This window comes from Neodiprion lecontei, chromosome 5, assembly GCF_021901455.1.
Source record: "Neodiprion lecontei isolate iyNeoLeco1 chromosome 5, iyNeoLeco1.1, whole genome shotgun sequence".
Lineage (NCBI taxonomy): Eukaryota > Metazoa > Arthropoda > Insecta > Hymenoptera > Diprionidae > Neodiprion > Neodiprion lecontei.
Genome location: NC_060264.1, coordinates 26,489,715 through 26,508,109, shown reverse-complemented (window position 1 = coordinate 26,508,109; position 18,395 = coordinate 26,489,715). Strand labels below are relative to the sequence as shown.

The 18,395-nt window shown below is 39.9% G+C and overlaps 3 protein-coding genes across 12 annotated transcripts; 2 read left to right on the top strand and 1 right to left on the bottom strand.

Moving 5' to 3' along the window:
* Positions 1-361: 361 nt before the first annotated feature.
* Positions 362-4,775, top strand: LOC107217920 (flavin-containing monooxygenase FMO GS-OX-like 4). Of its 2 annotated transcripts, none has more exons than XM_015655616.2 (7): positions 362-717; positions 864-1,097; positions 1,420-1,561; positions 1,875-2,047; positions 2,323-2,526; positions 3,013-3,298; positions 3,562-4,775. In XM_015655616.2, exons 2-7 carry the CDS (start codon positions 880-882, stop codon positions 3,883-3,885), a joined length of 1,347 nt encoding a protein of 448 aa, XP_015511102.1. In that variant the 5' UTR covers positions 362-717; positions 864-879; the 3' UTR covers positions 3,886-4,775. The 2 variants fall into 2 exon arrangements, with proteins under 2 accessions (XP_015511102.1, XP_015511103.1); XM_015655617.2 differs by having other exon boundaries at positions 788-1,097.
* On the bottom strand, positions 4,681-12,907 carry LOC107217890 (probable glutamate receptor). Of its 3 annotated transcripts, XM_046742329.1 has the most exons (13): positions 12,805-12,907; positions 12,287-12,422; positions 9,010-9,465; positions 8,842-8,942; positions 8,677-8,760; positions 7,731-8,033; positions 7,193-7,299; positions 6,414-6,584; positions 6,101-6,330; positions 5,579-5,793; positions 5,217-5,473; positions 5,079-5,151; positions 4,681-4,965 (listed from the first exon to the last, which is right to left on the bottom strand). In XM_046742329.1, the coding sequence occupies exons 3-13, from the start codon at positions 9,218-9,220 to the stop codon at positions 4,786-4,788; spliced, it is 1,932 nt and encodes a 643-aa protein (XP_046598285.1). In that variant the 5' UTR covers positions 9,221-9,465; positions 12,287-12,422; positions 12,805-12,907; the 3' UTR covers positions 4,681-4,785. The 3 variants fall into 3 exon arrangements, with proteins under 3 accessions (XP_046598285.1, XP_015511066.2, XP_046598286.1); XM_015655580.2 differs by lacking the exon at positions 12,287-12,422 and having other exon boundaries at positions 12,805-12,884; XM_046742330.1 differs by lacking the exons at positions 12,287-12,422; positions 12,805-12,907 and adding an exon at positions 11,922-12,005 and having other exon boundaries at positions 7,731-8,030; positions 9,010-9,697.
* On the top strand, positions 10,738-18,047 carry LOC107217957 (chymotrypsin-1). 7 transcript variants are annotated; one of them, XM_046742346.1, is made up of 9 exons: positions 10,739-10,897; positions 11,071-11,132; positions 11,206-11,300; positions 11,488-11,749; positions 11,959-12,105; positions 13,944-15,080; positions 15,172-16,235; positions 17,246-17,436; positions 17,521-18,047. In XM_046742346.1, the coding sequence occupies exons 1-6, from the start codon at positions 10,753-10,755 to the stop codon at positions 14,142-14,144; spliced, it is 912 nt and encodes a 303-aa protein (XP_046598302.1). In that variant the 5' UTR covers positions 10,739-10,752; the 3' UTR covers positions 14,145-15,080; positions 15,172-16,235; positions 17,246-17,436; positions 17,521-18,047. The 7 variants fall into 7 exon arrangements, with proteins under 7 accessions (XP_046598304.1, XP_046598300.1, XP_046598299.1 ...); XM_046742347.1 differs by having other exon boundaries at positions 17,243-17,436; XM_046742345.1 differs by having other exon boundaries at positions 17,176-17,436.
* The last annotated feature ends 348 nt before the right edge of the window (positions 18,048-18,395 follow it).

Sequence of the window (18,395 nt, the reverse complement as noted above, 5' to 3'; positions counted from 1 at the left end):
AATCATCGGAATTAACAGACGACGAATCCCATTGTTGTACGCAGAAATACAAAGTACAAGAAATAGGCTTGAATTTTATCGTAATCGCGAATTTGAGTTACCGATGTTATCTAATCTAATCTGTCCAGTATTACCCAGGTTAAGGGATTGTTTTTTTTTTTTCTTAACGAATTGATGAGTCGTCGTATGATATACGCGTACTGTGACAGCAATTTTAAACTTTAATTTGCGATGTTTCTTATTCTAAATTTACGGTCTCTTAAGCATAACTAGACGTTGATATAAATTCGCATGAAAACAACGCCCATGTCTTCTTGATTAATGCGCGGGAATACACACGGTTTTGTGACTAGAAAAATTCAAATCCGACGATCTGCTTTGTACTTATTAGGTATGTGACAGATAGCTGCTGGAAGTGCTGGTTTTAATTAACCCGTACCGAGCATAACAACGCGATTGTAACATTGTGGTGTGGGCAAAAGCAGATGCACTGATAATGACCATCGCAGATAACAATGTGTCTTATCGTGTACGAAGTATATAAAGATATGATTATTTTATGTATGCACGAGCTATATACGATACACACATAGTGTGTTCCATCGGAAATCCGTGGTTTCGTTTTTCCGCCTATCACAATATCGAGCTTGCTTCTTGGACTGGTGCACAATATTGTTTTTGCCGTATATTCGCCGCGTGGTTTTTAACTGTTGCTGGGTAAATATAACGTACATTGTGCTATGCACTTGTATAAAATCAATTTATTGTCTTATCGTCGAAAGTGTAGAGTGACAGGGTGATCCTAAGAAAGTATTCACCGTGAAAAAAAGACCTTGTCTGATTCTCTTGGAATCTGTATTCAGGAGTTAATTGGTTGGGATGCCTGCAGCCGAGAGGAAATTACGCGTATGCGTCATTGGCACAGGTGCTGCGGGCCTTTGCGCATTGCGTCACTTGGCGACCGAGCCCGCGGTTTTTGAATTTGAAGCATTCGAACAGACTGATCACATTGGCGGCACGTGGGTTTATAACGAGAGCATCGGAGTCGACGCTAAGAATCAACTTCCCATTCACTCCAGCATGTACGAAAGTCTCAGGTGAACGATGATACATACTCGATGATTCCTATTCAATATTATAAGTTTTCAGAGAAATAAACAACTAATTATATTTTAGGGTCACGAATCGGATCGTTACGAATCAGATAGGTTTTTTAAATGCCGAATACTGACTTGTGGACAAAAACTTCTATTCGTGTCACAATTTCTCATAGTTGGAATCAAATCAGGCGCAAATAAAAATGTTGAAAAATAATATTTCTGTAAAACCGCATTTGGAATATGGACATGATTTTTGAAACTTGACTGTACTTTTGCTATATTACTGGTGATATTTTACTGTCTTTCTGTACCTTTACAGAACAAATTTGCCAAGCGTAATAATGAACTTTCCTGATTGGCGGAAGATGGGCAACGGCGAGAAGAGCTGCATCTCGCACTCCGAAGTCTTATCTTATTTAGAAGATTACACAAATCATTTTGATCTTCGTAAATATATTACGGTACTACAACTACCCGTATTTTACTCATCTGTATTATATGTAATGAGACTCGCACCAATTATTTATCGTATTAAAAAAAAAATCAATTCCATTTACTTACAATCCGTACCTACAGTTCGTTGCATTACCCCAATTTCGGCGTAATTCGAATTATTACATGTATCTATGTAGATACTTTTTGAGAGTATTACAAAAGATAAAAATACTTATTTAAAAATCAAACTCTGTACCTTTTGATAATGATTTTTGGTGCGAGGCCCGACGCATGAAAATAAATCATCTAATGCCTACGTTTTCGCTTTCGTAATTTCAGTTCAACACCAGCGTTGAGACTGTACAACCCATATGCAGTGTTCGGTGTACCGATCCTGCAACCTTGGTTACTTCATCAGTAGCTAATCGTCGAATTTGGAAAATAAAAATAAAGAATGTCCTAAACCGTACCGTAGTGGAAAGAGAATTCGATGCTGTATTTTGCTGCAACGGGTACGCGTAGACCAAATTATTAATAGTCACCAAAAAGTAATAAATCTAAACATATCGTGCAATTCCGATTTTAAAATATTTTGCGTTGGAAAGAAATCGGCTTTACTCAGAATTCATACGTCTAAATTTTCCTGTGATCGTTGTTCGAAATAATTGAAATTTGATGTTACATAATCGCTTCTGGTTCACCAGTTGAAAATCTCAGTATATTGCACTGTACTTTCATAATTGCACCGTTTGACACGACTACAACTTAAATTTTCTTTGTCACGCAGTCACTTTTTTGAACCGAACGTTCCGCCTATACCCGGGATTCAACGATTTCCTGGCATAGTAATGCATAGCCACGATTATCGCAAACCACATCCGTTCACTGGTAAAACCATCCTTGTCTTGGGAGCAGCTTCTTCTGGCGCTGATATTGGAATTGAACTGACGGGATACGCTCGCCACGTTTATCTTAGCCACAACAATCCTAGGTAAGTTCATTTACTACGTGTAATCGATACTGTGGGCTTTTTAATGAAGATGACAAACTTCTAATCCAATCATCTAACGATGTAAATAAAGATTTTTGACAAAAAAAAAAAAATTAAAAAAAAATGTACTGTCTTCGCTGCTCCGTAATTGCAGGTGAAATGAATAACAAACATTCTCATGATAAAGTTCATACCTTTAATTGTTTGTCATAAATTTGCACTTTAATAATTTTACCATACTTTATTAATCAATACATGTATTCTCAGCTGAAGAAATTTTTTAAACAATCTTCGTATATATTTCCATAAAATTTGTGTACGAAACGCTGCTTTTTGTTAAATGCAAATTGAATTAAATTATCATTAATCTCCTCTCGGCTGGTATAAATAATTACTTGACACTAAGCCTCGCATAATAACGTATAAATTCACGTAATGAAAGAATTGCTCGATTTCAATTGCGAAAAATTCCAATTCTACTTATAGACTGATTTCGGCTCTACCGGCGAACATGACCGAGGTGATGGGCGTAACCGGGGTGGAAGGCAACCGATTCATCCTCAAAGATGGGACAAGCCTGTTCGCAGATGCATTCCTGTACTGTACGGGGTACAAGTACAGTTTTCCTTTCCTCGACGAGACCTGCGGAATTACAGTTGACGATAATTACGTTCACCCCCTTTACAGGCACATGATAAACGTCGAACATCCAACGATGTGCTTTGTCGGGATACCACTCGTTGTTGTGCCGTTTCCAATGTTTCATATACAAGTACGTGCAGAATATTTATAATTCATTGATGACCTTTACACATACCCTATATAATTTGGAACAAATCAAGATTTGTCCGAGAAGCAGAGGAAATCCGGTTTTAGGATAATGGAGACAGTTGCAGAAAAGAAAGGTCAACAAACAAACAAACGAAACAAAAAAAAAAAAACAGGAATTCCGTAAAGAAATTTTACAGAAATGAGAAAAATTCATTTCAATAATCTTTTGGTATTTTGTTTTAGAAAATTCTTTCTTTGTTTGAGGTACAATACTTCATCGCCTCGCTGAAAGGTAACGTGCGTCTACCCTCGAAGGATATCATGCTTCAGGACGCGTTGTGCAAGTCACCGTTGAAACGACGCGCGCATCGGCTTGCGGACAATCAGTGGGAATACAACGACGGCTTGGCTCGAGACGGGGGTTTTGAGCCTCTTCCACCCTTCTACAAAGCCGGGTATTCGGCGTGGAAAATTCAGAGAAGTCGGAACTTGATGCACTACAAGGATGCGAAATTCGTCATTGACGACGATGGCGAAAGCGTGCAGATAATACCAAACGATAATACTGCACCTGTGATGTCTAGATAACTGAAATAGTTGGAACATAATTATTCGTTCATAAATATTTTTTTTCAAGTCTTTCCAAAAAGAATTGGTATTCATAACGTATCAAGCACGCTAGGGAAAATATAATTCATGTACCGTTTCATACTACATAAGATGTAGGTACTTTTTACGTACACATAATTCAGCGTCACTTTGACAGGGACAGAAACGAAAGCCTGATTTTAAATCCACGAGAAAGTTTACTTTCTGGTTAGATTCGAATTTATACGTTATATACTGGTATAAATGCCGAGCAATGTAGATGTTGAGATTGTTTCTAATAGGATTTTATATTTCGATTCTGATGAATCCTAATCGGGAGTATCTCGCATTGTCGACGGGATCATCGTTATACGTAATTGAAGATTAAATGAAATCATTTCTCACGTCGCATGTTTTCTCATCATCTTTTCATCGTCTCATTTCTGTTTTTTGCGAGGAAAGTTGCGAGGCGTTGATGTAAAAGAAGATACAACACTTCGAATGTCCGCAATTGATTGCACTGTACTGTGATTATTCGGTCATCGTCGAGGCGGTTAGTTTTAAAATCGAACAAAAAAGGTTCTAGTTTATAGACAAATGGCCACCTATTGCCGAAATTGCATGATCTAAGATAATGGCTTACAATTAGTCTGTCTCTCCGTTGCAGTTGCTTTCAAAACAGTACCAAACAGTGTTTTTTCAAATTTCGGATTTTATGAGTAACATTGCCGCCAGCTTAAGGAAATATTGATCGATTTTGTACGATAATGGTTGACAATGAAATAAAACGAAGAATTTAGAATCGAAACAAATTTATTTATAACACAAGAACATCTGTAATACAATGATACCATAACTAGCTCGTTCAATATATTTATTTTCATACAATATTTGATATAATCAATTAACATTCTTAACTTCGGTGCGGTGTATCCCGTTACCGAATCTGAAGTGTGCAGTTTGCCAGGTAATAAATCTCTCAGCGCAAACAAAAATACTCCCAAGAATAATACCGCAGACAAGGACGAGAATCAGCGGAACGATATCCCCAAATTCAACCGAACTCCATTGCTGCTTAGCCTGTGTAAAAAAACAATCAATACCCAACATTGGATCGACCATTAAGGAAAATGCTATCCGATGAATCGCAAGAGTCTCGCTGTTAAGTCTCACCCTAATCGTATTTGGTATACCTTGGTGAATTTAACCGGCCACTCGGCCTTGAATATGCGTTTCAGAATACCGCTGTCCCTCATCATTAGAATGCTGTAGGTGTAATGATTGTTTAACTCGATTTTGTGCTTGCATATGTTATCCGTAAAAAGACTTACTTAGCGTTGACGATCCCTCGATAGGGGCTGTTCTTCGTCACAGCCATGGCTAAAGAAGTTTGCAGCATAGTTTCGAGTGCTTCAATTATGCAGTCGACTCGGTTCTCGAGTGCCTCGACCATGGTGTCCGTAATCATGAAACCGTACTTATTTTCTTCACAGACACGTCGTAACCCCTCGAGGTAATTTCGCGGTAACTGTCTGTCCGACTCCATTCTCTCTTCGAACAGCGCTCGTAGCACCAAGTCCGATGTATTCTGGTGGAAAAATTAAAGTGTAGGTATCACAGGCCTGTGCTGTTATTGAACGAACTTTTGATCGCTTTTTGATAATTTTGAAAATTTCCAATATGTGGGCATTACGCTGAAGAAATTGTACTCCGCCGAACTGGAGACAACTCCGAATTTGTAGGTACCGTCTTTTAACAGACCTTCCATCGTCGTGAACGGCATCGTGAACATTTGGACGGCTAAGAAACTGACCAGAGCTCCGGAGTAGGCGGCTAATAGAATGACTGCTGTCAGGTGAATCGCCAGGTGAATGGTCCTCGCAGTTGTCAATGGGGAGGGCATTATGCCTGAGGCAAGTTAAAAAACACCCTTGTTTTAATTGTGCGCTTGTTGTTAGCGTCATGCTAATAGTCCTGTGCGTCGGTATTATTCGCGCTGGAATGCTTGTGTCCATTTTTCACAGGTTTTCGTTAGTAAGCTGTAGTTCGGACCAACAAGAAATAGAATCGATGTACGTCCTGAAATCAGTAAACTGGAGTGAAGCAAGGTTTATAGCTATTGATATTTCCTGTCGTTCGCAGCACGCACAGCAATCCAAGCAATTCGGCACAGAATAACGCACCCTGCGCACAGAACGTGAATGAGGGATACAACCTTGGCCGCAAAAAGCTCCAAAAACCGCCAAAATGGTCTCCATTAACCTTGAATTAATGAAATTTCTATGACGCTTCAAACACGATTCGGCATATTCCATCCAAACGATGATGATGCTGGAAAGTATTATCAGCGATACAGCGGTCATCCAGATGTTCTTTGAAAAGGGTGCTGTGTAGCCTCGCCACTTGACAAATGCAAACGATGGTCTTTGGATGTAGGTACGAAATCTGCATGCACCGGTAGAGTATCACCATTTCTAATCATCCAATACAGGATGTTTGACGCAGCTTTGTTTGGCTGTATAGCTTACCTTGAGGATACAATTGGTATCGTGAAATCAACGATCTGTGTTCGTGAGCTGGTCATCACTAATTCACTGGCGGCCAGATCGGCCTTTCTCTCATTCAACAAAGCAAGCATCCCATTCCAGGTTCCATTCGGGGATATCGAACCCCACGAGTCACACTCGATGTATTCGAACCTGTTAAAACGAAAATTCCTGTTCGGTAAAGGAAAAGCAAGAGAAAGAAACAAACGAATCTGCACAAAGGCGTGAACATAGTTGTGGCTGTTAATGGCCACGGCCCGTTTTATATTTGGCAATATTGATCAACATTTTTTCCACCTGCAGGACTCATAGTTTGGTCTACATACAAAAGAAAATATGCCGGGGTGGACGGTACAGATTCTTAACGAAAAAATAACGTGGTGAATCAGTCTTGTAGCATTTATAAATGATTCGACGTGGATTGTCGCGAATGGTTAGAACATGTCGAGGGCAGAGGTTATTTTCAGAACGGAAGAGAAGGAAAGGCGATGGAACGAAGACTGAGATTTTTGAAGAAAGGGGCTCGGCAAGCCAAGATCGTTACTTTAAGAGAGAAACTGCAAAACAACTAGAGGAATTGAGAAAGCGCCAAGAAAGAAAAAATCTGGACAACGATTGTGAGACTACAAAATCTGACGATAAATCTGGTGACGAAGGTTCAACCTAGCTAATTTCACGATGAATTACATGAGTGAGTTTCCAACATCTTAAACGATTATGTGTTCAAGATTCAGAATAATATATAGTCACGCATATCTTACGTGCAATTCATTTTTTCTTGAAGTATTTCCAGGATCCGGCCAAACAATCCGCCAACTCCAATCATTTCACCCTGTTCATCGGTTAGGATCGTTGACATCGGTGGATTCTGCAATTATCCAGTACCATATACCGTCCCGACATTATACGAATAGTATGCTTATGTGACGAGAGTGCTGTGCCACGTTGCCATTAGTGTCTGACAAAAAACCCTGTACGATATATTCATTTCCTACTTCTGAAATATATCGCCTCTTTTATCGTAAGGTCGATTTCTTCAGAGTCTGAGTGTTAAAAAGAGTTGGATGGAAACTTCGAAGGCATTAGAAAGTTGATTTGATTTTGAAAACACTTCAGAAAAGCATTCTGAAGCGACGAAATCTTCATGCTACCGAAGAAGAGTTCTGTGAGATACAAAAAACTACAAATTCCTTTTGTACGGTGATCATGACATTCGTCATCACGGTGCATAATCCCCGGTTATCGCGGGCTAATCATTTTGAACCGATAACAGATCTGATACATTCCATATCGGAATACCTCTATTGAGGTGACGCGTAGTTTCTTTCCGAAGAGATTGCTCCTTCGTTGATAAAAGGTCAGCCTCGTTGTTCTGACACCGTCAGTAGGGCTCCAAGTTCCAAAGGGCAAATTCCGTAGCACATCCCCCGGAGAGACACGATACACCTCCGTAATTACTTCCATCGTTCCGTTACTTTCCGAGACCAGGAATTCGCAGTCAAACGGTATGTCCATGCGAGAGAAGAAATCACTCGCTGTGGAGCCTTCGCTCAAGAATATCATCCACGTCGGGTAGGCCATAGTTATCCACGTAGATACCTGCTGTTATATATACTATACCGCATGAATACCTACGCACACACATTTTATTTGAACATGCATTGATGCGTGTGTTTACAATATTATACTTAGAAACGAAGGTGCAAAAAGGACTCAGGATTCTAAAACCGGCGTGAGAAAACTTTGGATAAGAGTTTTCTTGTGGGACATTTCATGACATCAAGATTCTAAGTCGTTGCTTTAGATTGGCTTGATAATTTTTGGTGCGAAAGTACAAGACGTTTTTCGGCCCATATTATAATAAGCTTTTGTGTTCATTCTTACGTCAAAAAAGCAATCCAATAATAATATTAATTTTATTTTTTATATTTCTTATTTATATTTTCAAGTTATGAAATCTTCATCTTCTAACAGGTGTCAAAATTTTGTACATATTTTATAAGATTTTTATAACTGTTTTCTGATTTTAGAATTTTGGTGTTTATTTTCAAGTTTTTAAATTATACTTCAGATACGCTGGGTCGAAAGATTGTGAAAAAATTGCGATTACGTTTTTCGCCATGTACTTTCACAGAAAAAATTATAAAGCCAGACCGATACATCGACTCAGAATCTTGATCGAGATACCATGGAATGCCCCTTATACATTAAACTGAGGCTTATGGCGAAACTTGATGGCATTTACATTTGTCAGAAGGTGTTGTACGTTCCCTTGATCATTCAGAATGACGAACAGGGGTCGTTTGATGTTAAAGTATGATCGACCGACCTGAAATTTAAAAAAATACGATCACGTATCATTACGTCCATCTCGCAAACGCGTGTATCTTTCTTACAACGGAATAATTACTTTTGTAGTGAAGGTGCCGAGGTCCATGATCGCTGTTCGCGTCTGTCGTTCACGGGAAAGGTACAACTGAAGATTTCGCAAAAGTACAGTGTTTTTCGTTCCTGAAAATACGAATTACTGTTCATATAGGCATGTGTATCGAAAATTGACGATTCTCGCATTTTTCACCTTTCGTTTCCATTGGATCAATCGTCGCGTGCAGCAGTATGATGCACGTGTTGTTGAAGTAGTCGTGCACGCCAGATATCATACTTTGGTAGACGTGGTTTGGTCTGATTAATTGACCGCTCGCAATGTGCGGGCCTAAACTTACTGTGACTAGGATTAGGACGAAGAAGCCCGACATCGTTCCTAACAGGACACGGGCGAACGCTAGCATTTCAGTTTTCTCTTAGTTTCCAGCCATCCAGTTCTCTTCTTTTTTCAATAGGTACTAATCCCGTTTTCTATTCCAGGCGAACTGAGCGATGTGGTTCAGCGATGTGTACCCAATTTACTTATTCTTACTTGCCGATCATTGAATACCAATTGGTTTCATGGTTTGCGAGATGATGACAAAAGGCAAATGTTCACTGTGAAATTGCTCGTTTCCTCGTCGTAAAGCTGATTGCTTACCTCTTTTGCCTGCGTAAACATATCGAAAACGTGAGTGTTAGCGGTTCTCATTGACAATCGGTAGTCACCCGCACTTTGGACGCAAAATGTTTGCTGTACAAGTTATAACAACTCTTTGACAAGATTACGGTCAGAATCTTCCACGTAAATCCATCTTTTTACCTGGAACATAAAGAGCTGATATGTGCCGTGTAAGCCTGACACATCTTTACACGTGAATTGCAAAAGACACTGGAGAACCCTTGTGGAAGGTAGAAACACGTTAGACCGTGTTATAGGCGAATGATTTTCTCGGATGAATTATTTGCTTTATGAATCGATAAACCCAAATCAAACCAGCGGTAAGTCAATTTGCACATATAGCGATACAATCGCTCGGTAAATTGGCAGAAAACCAGAGTATAATGCGAAAGTATCAGAAAAAATGGCCAAATGTATAACATCACAAATTGATCCGACCCAAAAATAGTTAAATTTCGAGTGAATGTTCACCCATTTAATTTTTTATCGGAATATTTAGCGAAATTTTTCGTTAATGGCATTAAAAATAGATCACAGCATCAGAGTCACAACGAAAGTACTTGCATTTAAAAATTTTTGAGCACATTCCAGGTGTGTTTATAATTATCACTGTTCATTAGCGCCGACGTTTTATAGTATGCATGTGACATATCGGGAAGTGATTAAATCCGAGTATATCTAACGGGGTGAACTGTGAACCATTCGTATGCAGGTTTATACGACATATTAGCAAGTAACGGACAACGAACGTTATTTCTGCTACCATAACGCCTGTACCAATCCATTACTGGATCTGTAATCTGATAATAACCATTCAGTGATGTAGGCCAAAGTGCATTTATGTTTAATGTGGACATAACACGTGATCGTGTCGCAATTCCGGTTTCAAGTAATCCGTTCGTAGATTAATCCATGTAGGAATATACCTTTATGATTATTCCTGGTACAATAATTGCGTGCCGCTTGGACAGAATTAGAAGTCCAAAAGTTTATTGACGATTACGGAAGTGATAACCCTCCCTTGCGAACGTATCGATGGTGTACATAATGGAGTTTCGTAATACAGCCTGTATTTACATGCGGATGAAATCAAGGTTGACCCGCATTCGTAAGCTTCTAACCACCCGATATCATGTTCTTATCTTCTCTACCGGCACCTCGATCATCGCCGTCGCGGCTAGTCTGGTATTATCGGAAGAAATTCTCCCGCCGACTGTCCATTAGATACTTAATTCTCGTTTTTCTCTAGTCACCTAGGATTCCTAATTAAGACGAATGGAATTCTCTATCTATACGATAACTAATACACCGAGGCTATATATCCTAATGTCGAAACATTTTTCGCGCACAAATTTTACGACGATGTCGCGGTTTGTGCTCATTTTTATCATCGGCGTTGCCACCCTGGCCGTTTCATCGGGTGCGTTAAAATTTTCTTATACTCAAAGTTATTTTGATATGTAATTATGTAAAATATTAGATTATCAGATGCCCGCTCCAATCCCAAGTGCTCCTATCATGCGATAACGAATTATTCGCTATTATTGTTGAAATTATACGTTGTTACACGAATGTCTTGCCTGATTGTTACAGCCAGACCGGAAGACCGTCTCGTCAACGCGGATGTTGCGGAGTATGGAAGATATCCGTACATGGTAATTACCATTCGGTTAAAAAATCACCCGTTACTTATTTCAACAGCAATAATCAATTACGGTATGTCCAAAGGTGTCTCTACGCGTGGGCACTAGCTTTTCCCATACTTGCGGAGCAGCCCTTGTAACACCCGAACACTGCGTCACCGCTGCTCACTGCGTCGCCAAGTTAGTTGACGTATAATTAATTTTCACGAAAAAAATGCGAGTTCGAAATCGTTGACGTGCAAAAAGTGCTGCGATAATTATAAATCTAATTTGTCGGTGCCATGCGACCTTGGATCATTCAACCGGAAATATACCGCAGTACAAATAAGCATGTCGGAAAGTGAAAAACTGATTGTTGCTTTTGCAGCAATGTTCCAGAGGCGGTTGATCCGAGCGCAAGATTCGTCGTTACAGGCCACTTGAGCAACGTTTTCGGAGGACGGGTTACGCAATTGTCGGAAGTGCGAATACATCCCGAGTACAATCCCAGCAACACTTGGGAAAATGACATTGCAGTATTGAAACTCGCTACACCAATTCCGTACACTGCTACCGAACAACCGATACCCATCGCAACTGCCGATGTCGACGTTCAGGATTGCGACATTTCCGGGTGGGGTCGACACCACGTAAGCTGGCTAACGGCCGATGAAAATGCCAATAACCAAAACAGAATTCGATGAATTGTAAATTTGAGAAATTGATCCGATTGATTCGGAGCAGATTTATTCATCTCAAGTATTTGATTTGAGTTTGAATCGGTCGAGATGAATTTGCTTCGGCATATCGTGTAGGATTTACTGATTTTTTCTTTTCACAAGTTAGAAACATCTTTCAGATGCCTTCTAACACCTTGCCGAGTCAACTGCAGTCCGGAGTAATGGCTACTATGACTCGCGATACATGCATCCAGTACTGGGCATCTTCGATGATATTCAACTCCACTCTGTGCGTGGGTGGCGTGAGAGGGAACGGCGTGTGCAGTGTGAGTATTTATAGGTGTAAATGCATGTGTAAGCTTATACCGTTGACTATACAATGCGTCATACCTGGAACATAAATAGGACTAGATCATTCGTTGTCATCGTGGTTTCAAAGTTTCGTCGTAATACTCGCCTTACTTATCATACGAATGTATCATAAATATTTAGGTAATCATTCCGTACCTTAAACACAATAGCGTCTCTTTAAATTCATGCGTGTAAAATACCTCGCGCATTCCATACATGTGAATTATAATTTGATAGAAAGCGAAGCGTTGTATCGAGTGGAAAAACAACGTTCTTCAATGGATCCTCATACCTATAAATAGAAGTGCGGTTTCAAAAAAACCTATTTCCGATTGACACTACTTCCACAACGTTCAGTGATCACGGTTTATTGGCAGTAAAACAAATCATTGATCCGTCAATTAATAGAACAGTTCCGCGCTCGCCACCAGGCGAAAGGTTTCTCACAAAAGGAATCGAGTCTCGCAATGTATAGGTATAATTATTGATCAGGGCTGCTCAATTGTCCAAAGTTTGAAGTGGATTAATTCGTGCATTCGTATCTTTCGTAAGAGCCTAGGAATTGTGGTGGGTTTAAGGGGGTACGATTCGATATCATTGACCCTGTAGACTATGCCTCGAATCTATTAAAAATAAGAGGATACGCATCATTGGATAAAAAGGCTGAGGCGTACCTGACAATGTCGAATAAAATGCTGCAGGGCGACTCCGGAGGTCCGCTCGTATGTAACGGAGAATTGGCGGGTGTCGTCTCGTGGGGAAACCCCTGCGCCAACGGTTTACCGGACGGATTCGCCCGGGTTTATGCCTTCCGTGACTGGGTCAACGAAAACATCGCCGATCTGAGCGACCTGGGCAGATTCTATGCAGCCGAGGCTGCAGCCAGCCGCCCCTCGAGGGCCTAGTATTGCGGTTAGATTTGCCTACATAACTTATATACACTCCGAACAATCAATCACACAAAATATTGACAATGATCGCTGCAGGGATGAGCGTACAAACGAAAGTAACTTTATTGTTAGATATACCTTTACCGTGTTATTTCCGTGAAGCAAGAACGAAAGACAAGAGTTAAATTTGAATAATGGCCTACATTTTTTATCTTTCATGTATCTCACGATTATTATTTGGAAAGCAATCAGCCCTGCATGCAGGACGTAACCCTTGCTTAAATTACTCAACAGCGATAATTTCTACACTCGCATAACGGAAAAAACATTATTGGCATTGTTGTTAATAGCCCGATGTATTACTTTTACTTTAACAATCTGTTACAGAGAAAATGTGTATATTAGCATAGGTGTGCGTGCTGCACGTAATCTATGCCAACAGTTCTAAATCACAGGAATTAATGGACATGTACGTACGTACAATTCACGTTGCAATAAACGTTCTTCGAAGCGAATGATAAAAGCTTTTTGAAACGATAAACACCTGTAGGAAAACGGTATATCCAAAGCTATACTTTATCAAGGGTTCAAAATAACTATGGAGAATTTCACGAATTCCATGCATACACATATCTGCTTGTAAAATATATTTTCGCCTTGTTATTCTTTTGCAGTTTCTATTTTAAAAGTCAATTGTCACTAAATTGTTGGCTCGATTACGAAAAACTGGCAGCCGTGGTCAGTTATTTATACTACTGGTAATGTGACAAATATTTCCGTCCAAAGTTTTTTTCCACCCAACGCTTCGCTTGTCGTTTAAATTAGTCGGTCAATGGCAGAAATATCCATAATGCAACATCGTTTAAACGATAATCGCACAATTTATTTGAAATATCGTGAAAAATACGAAATGTGTTCCGTAGGGTGATTCTGGCGGTCCTCTCGTCTGTAACCGAGAATTGGCTGGAGTTGTGTCGTGGGCAAATCTCTGCGCCAACGGCTTACCGGATGGCTTTGCACGAGTATTCTACTACCGCGATTGGCTCTTAGAGGAAACCGCCGATCTGAGCGATCTCGGCAGGCTCTACATGGCCGAGGCTCGCCAAGCTGCGGAGAAATTATAATGGCCGTCTTCACTTTTATATACGTACCCACGTACGTCTTATAATTAACCACACTACGAAAATGACGAGAAGAGCAGAACAAGCTTAATGGAAATGACGATCACGTATAATTTGTTCGTTTCGCAGTCATGCGAAAAGAAAACATGCAGTTGAATCTTGAATATAAATGTCAATTGGATTAAAAATCAAATAAGAATCAGGCGATTCTCACGCGATAATGACAATTGTGTAAACTCTCCTCTTATAACTCCTGCTTCTTGTTCCTTTTGATACGCTGTTTCCCCGTAGGAAAATATCAGTATGTCCAAATCTTCCTAACACATGCATCGATACGAGTAGTGAAAGAAGCTTTACACCCCTTGAGTCAGTGAAAAATTACGCTTATATAATGTCATAGTCAGGTAATGGGAATACATCAAATTACAAATGTGATATCTTTTTTATCGTTGTAAAGGTGTATAGAAACTTGAGTCACACAGTGGCGTGATAAAACTGCGTTAAAATTGAGTTTCAAAAAAATTTCTCGATACGCGTGTCATATCAAGAGTTAAAAATATTTAATAAAATCATGCGAACTTACGGGTCAAACTCATGTGGCCCAAAGCCCGTAAAGCTGGTGAAATCGAACTGCATCTGAATATTCGCGCAGCGTGGCTGATAAGAAAACACAATTCTAAACATAAGGTGTACGTAATGTCGGCACAACCATTACGCCCCCAATTACAACGTATGCATGCAGACATCAGCAGTTGCCAAGTATATAAAAAGTGTGACGGGTTCGAGGACACGCACTAGATGTTCGGTTTCTACTTTGTCACTTTGTCGAGGAATTATCCTGGATGGTGAAACTGAGAATGGCGAGTAACTTGTATCGCATCTTCGTAGGAGTCACGGTGATCTCGATCTTCGTGTTCGCAAGTATTTGCGAGGTAGATGGTAAGTGCTTTATCAATACAGAGATGTTAACTCACGAGTTTTAACGAAACTGTGCAGTGCTTCGCATATATCATGCTTTGAAATTCCACAGGTAATTCTAATGAACCAAATTCAGTCGGCATTGACAACGATAAAACAGGTATGACGGAGTCCAACAGCTGGTGGAGTGTCGGCTCGATTTTGTGGCTGGCAAATTTTTTCATGAAATCCTTTATAGGGCAGACATTACCCTGCACCGTGTGGTCCATTGTACCGATTGAAATTTCTTGCGCATATTTATAGGCTAACGAGATACCGGATGCCTGTTAACTTACTTCGGAACTTTGGTGAATTACTTCCTTTACATTGTATGTGAATATTTAACAGACGAGAAGATCAATAATTGTATGGACAGTCGCATGTAGTACACACGCAGAATGTAAATTGGACATTTTTAATGTTCATAAATAATGCGCTGATAATTATGCAACGTACAATAAGAACTTAGATGTAGTATCCCATCTTCATTTGTCCTATTACTGGAAACAGTCAGATTTTAATTGGCGTAATTTCACACTCCATTTCACCGTGGAAATAAAATATTCCAGCTACTCTCGAGGCTAAGTTGTTCGACTAATTCGATGGAAAATAATATGTATTTCGTTGAATGAATAATTCAGTTTTAAATGACAATCTATTCGCTGGTAGAGAGTTTTGTAATTGTAACATGAAACACCAAAAAATTTATATAATCCGGAAAAATATTGAAACGTTCCAGCTCCCCTTTTCGTCGCTTCGGCTTGTGTTATCAGCTTGTAGATATTCGTACGACACGAAGATGTAACGTTAAATTTAAGCGTATGCCATGTATGTACAGAGTATACCAATTAGTCATATCAGGTATTTTTTTCAGTGTGTACACAAGTTTTTTTCTCCCTTTTATTGATCATAGTTGTAACAACGCACCAACTTATGTCGGTAGGCGCAAACAAGGCCGATCGCTTAATTTTCGTTTTCAAGAACGTACAATTTACGCATAGAGTTTTTGCAAGTTCTTCCGAAATGCTCGACTGAATTCCCAGCCGCAGAATTCCATACCGTTCAATCTTGAAATACGAGTATGATCAAATTTTTGACGCTCCAAAGGCTTGTGTACCTTGGGCTTACTAATACAACGTACGTATTGAATGTCATCATTCCTTGCGTTACTTATGTTGGTTTGTACATTATACAACTACGTAAGAACTATACTTTTGTTTAGTTTATTGAAACTATTCAAATTACCAAAATTTCACGTGTGACTGCCGCATGAATTATTGTTTACAATTTACAAGCCACAAGTAAATTGCGTGAAACACGACCTTGGTCGTTCGACTTATCACTCGCGACGCGTGAATTATTCACGAGTTAATTAGACATTGTTGTGCAGCTTTTACGAAACACAATTAACTTTGCGTGGATAGTGTGTAACACAACGATTGATTCGCCTACGAAATTGATATGAGATACGTACGTGGCTATTTTTTGATATTATCGCACGAATATGCAGATAATTATGCCGAATAATCGTACCAATTACCTATATTGCAAGTATCGCATCTTGCCGATAATGCATCAATCCACTTGCGGTACATAACGTTGACAGTAAATTTGAGCAGACAATGACACTTGTACTCATCAAAGTGTGCCAATATCAATTTCCGTATAGAATAACTGACGAGTTTTCGACTTGCAGCCTTGTTCCATAACTTTATTTTCTGGTAACAGCCTTTCTGGTGAATCCCTTGCTGGTGGATAAATCAAGCTTCTTACTGTAAAAAAAAATTATACCACTGTGTTTGTAGACCTTCTTCCCCTACGTGAATAACTAGACGCTTGGTGATGTGAATAACCGACATCCATATAAGTCACTAAATTGTCATCATGAACTATTGAAAAATACAGAATCGCTACCCGCTGGTTCTTCTCTTAATCCTGCCATGAGTTAGTTGTCGATTTAGCATATCATACCGTCAACCAATACGTCACAGTCGACGCCATTTTGTCACTTTCATAGCAAATGCAGCGTGCATATGCGACCAGTATACCAGTCTGAATAGTTAACATAATTGCGAAGGGTATCTTTTGCCACAAGAGAGGGGATTGCCATCGGCTTGTAATCATCGGTTTCCACTCTCCTGCAGCAGAAGTGACTCGCCCCTAGTCGCAACGATGTCGAGAAGGGGGCTAATTTTGCTCGGCATTTTTCTGACAATCCACTGTATATTTCCGAAAGTCTCTGCTGATCATAGAACCAGTTCCTATGCCGGGGACAATCGATCCGTCGCTCTTAATACGAGTACCAACAAGCTGCAGACGACGAGCAATAACGATGAGGGTAATATGAACGTGGGCGCTGATTACTCGATACTGTGTCACAAACGAAAAGAGCAGATACTGACGAATAAAACGTTGTTTTCAGGCCACGACAACCACCGCGGCATACTTGTCAGCATCCTCAGAATGCCGTTGGTTCTGTTCTGTCGCCTACTGGCCTGGGGACGTATGGGGATAATCAGAAATATAACTGCGATGCAACGTCCTTTGATGAACCTCGCAGGCCGGATAGTGTCGAACATAAGTGAAGCTGCGTTGGTTGAAGGCTGGAAGCTCACGAAGAACTTCATGCTACCAAAATTGGACGAATTTGCCGTGACCCTTGCGCGTCAGGGAGCACTACCTGAGGGTCTGACGGCCACAATAATGTCGTTGCATTCCTTGTACGGAATGTTGAAAATTCTTGGATTTTTGTAACCTGTCTAGCCTCGAGAAAATATTCCAAAACGTACATTTTCGTTTGTCGACTGTGTCAACTGTGCACAACAGTTTCAACGGGTCTTTGGCATTCGAGTGTAGACGATCTTCCACCATACTATATAATATGCGATGTACAGCTAGTACACCTCTACTTTGTGACGTTATATAAATACGTCTGGGCGTTTGAAATTACGCATCGTTGTCAATTCGCTTCTGAATATTTGTAACCCTTTTTCATCGTATAATATACGCATTATTGTCTCAAAACATTTTCCTAATGTTCATTGTAGTACGACGGACTGTTGTTTTCAAATGTCTTAGGATACGTTCCAAGACTATCTGGCAGTGCGAAAAAAACTCTCTAGACAAGAGGAAGAGATAAAAGATTGTTGACAATACTGGGGGCTAATTTCAGAACGCATCCTTATTAACTTGGCTCATGTTCCCGCTACGACATAAAGATGAATGGGACAGAACGTAATTACAGTAATTACTCACAACTGGGTACGATGTTTGATTACGCAGACCTAAGTTTTTGGT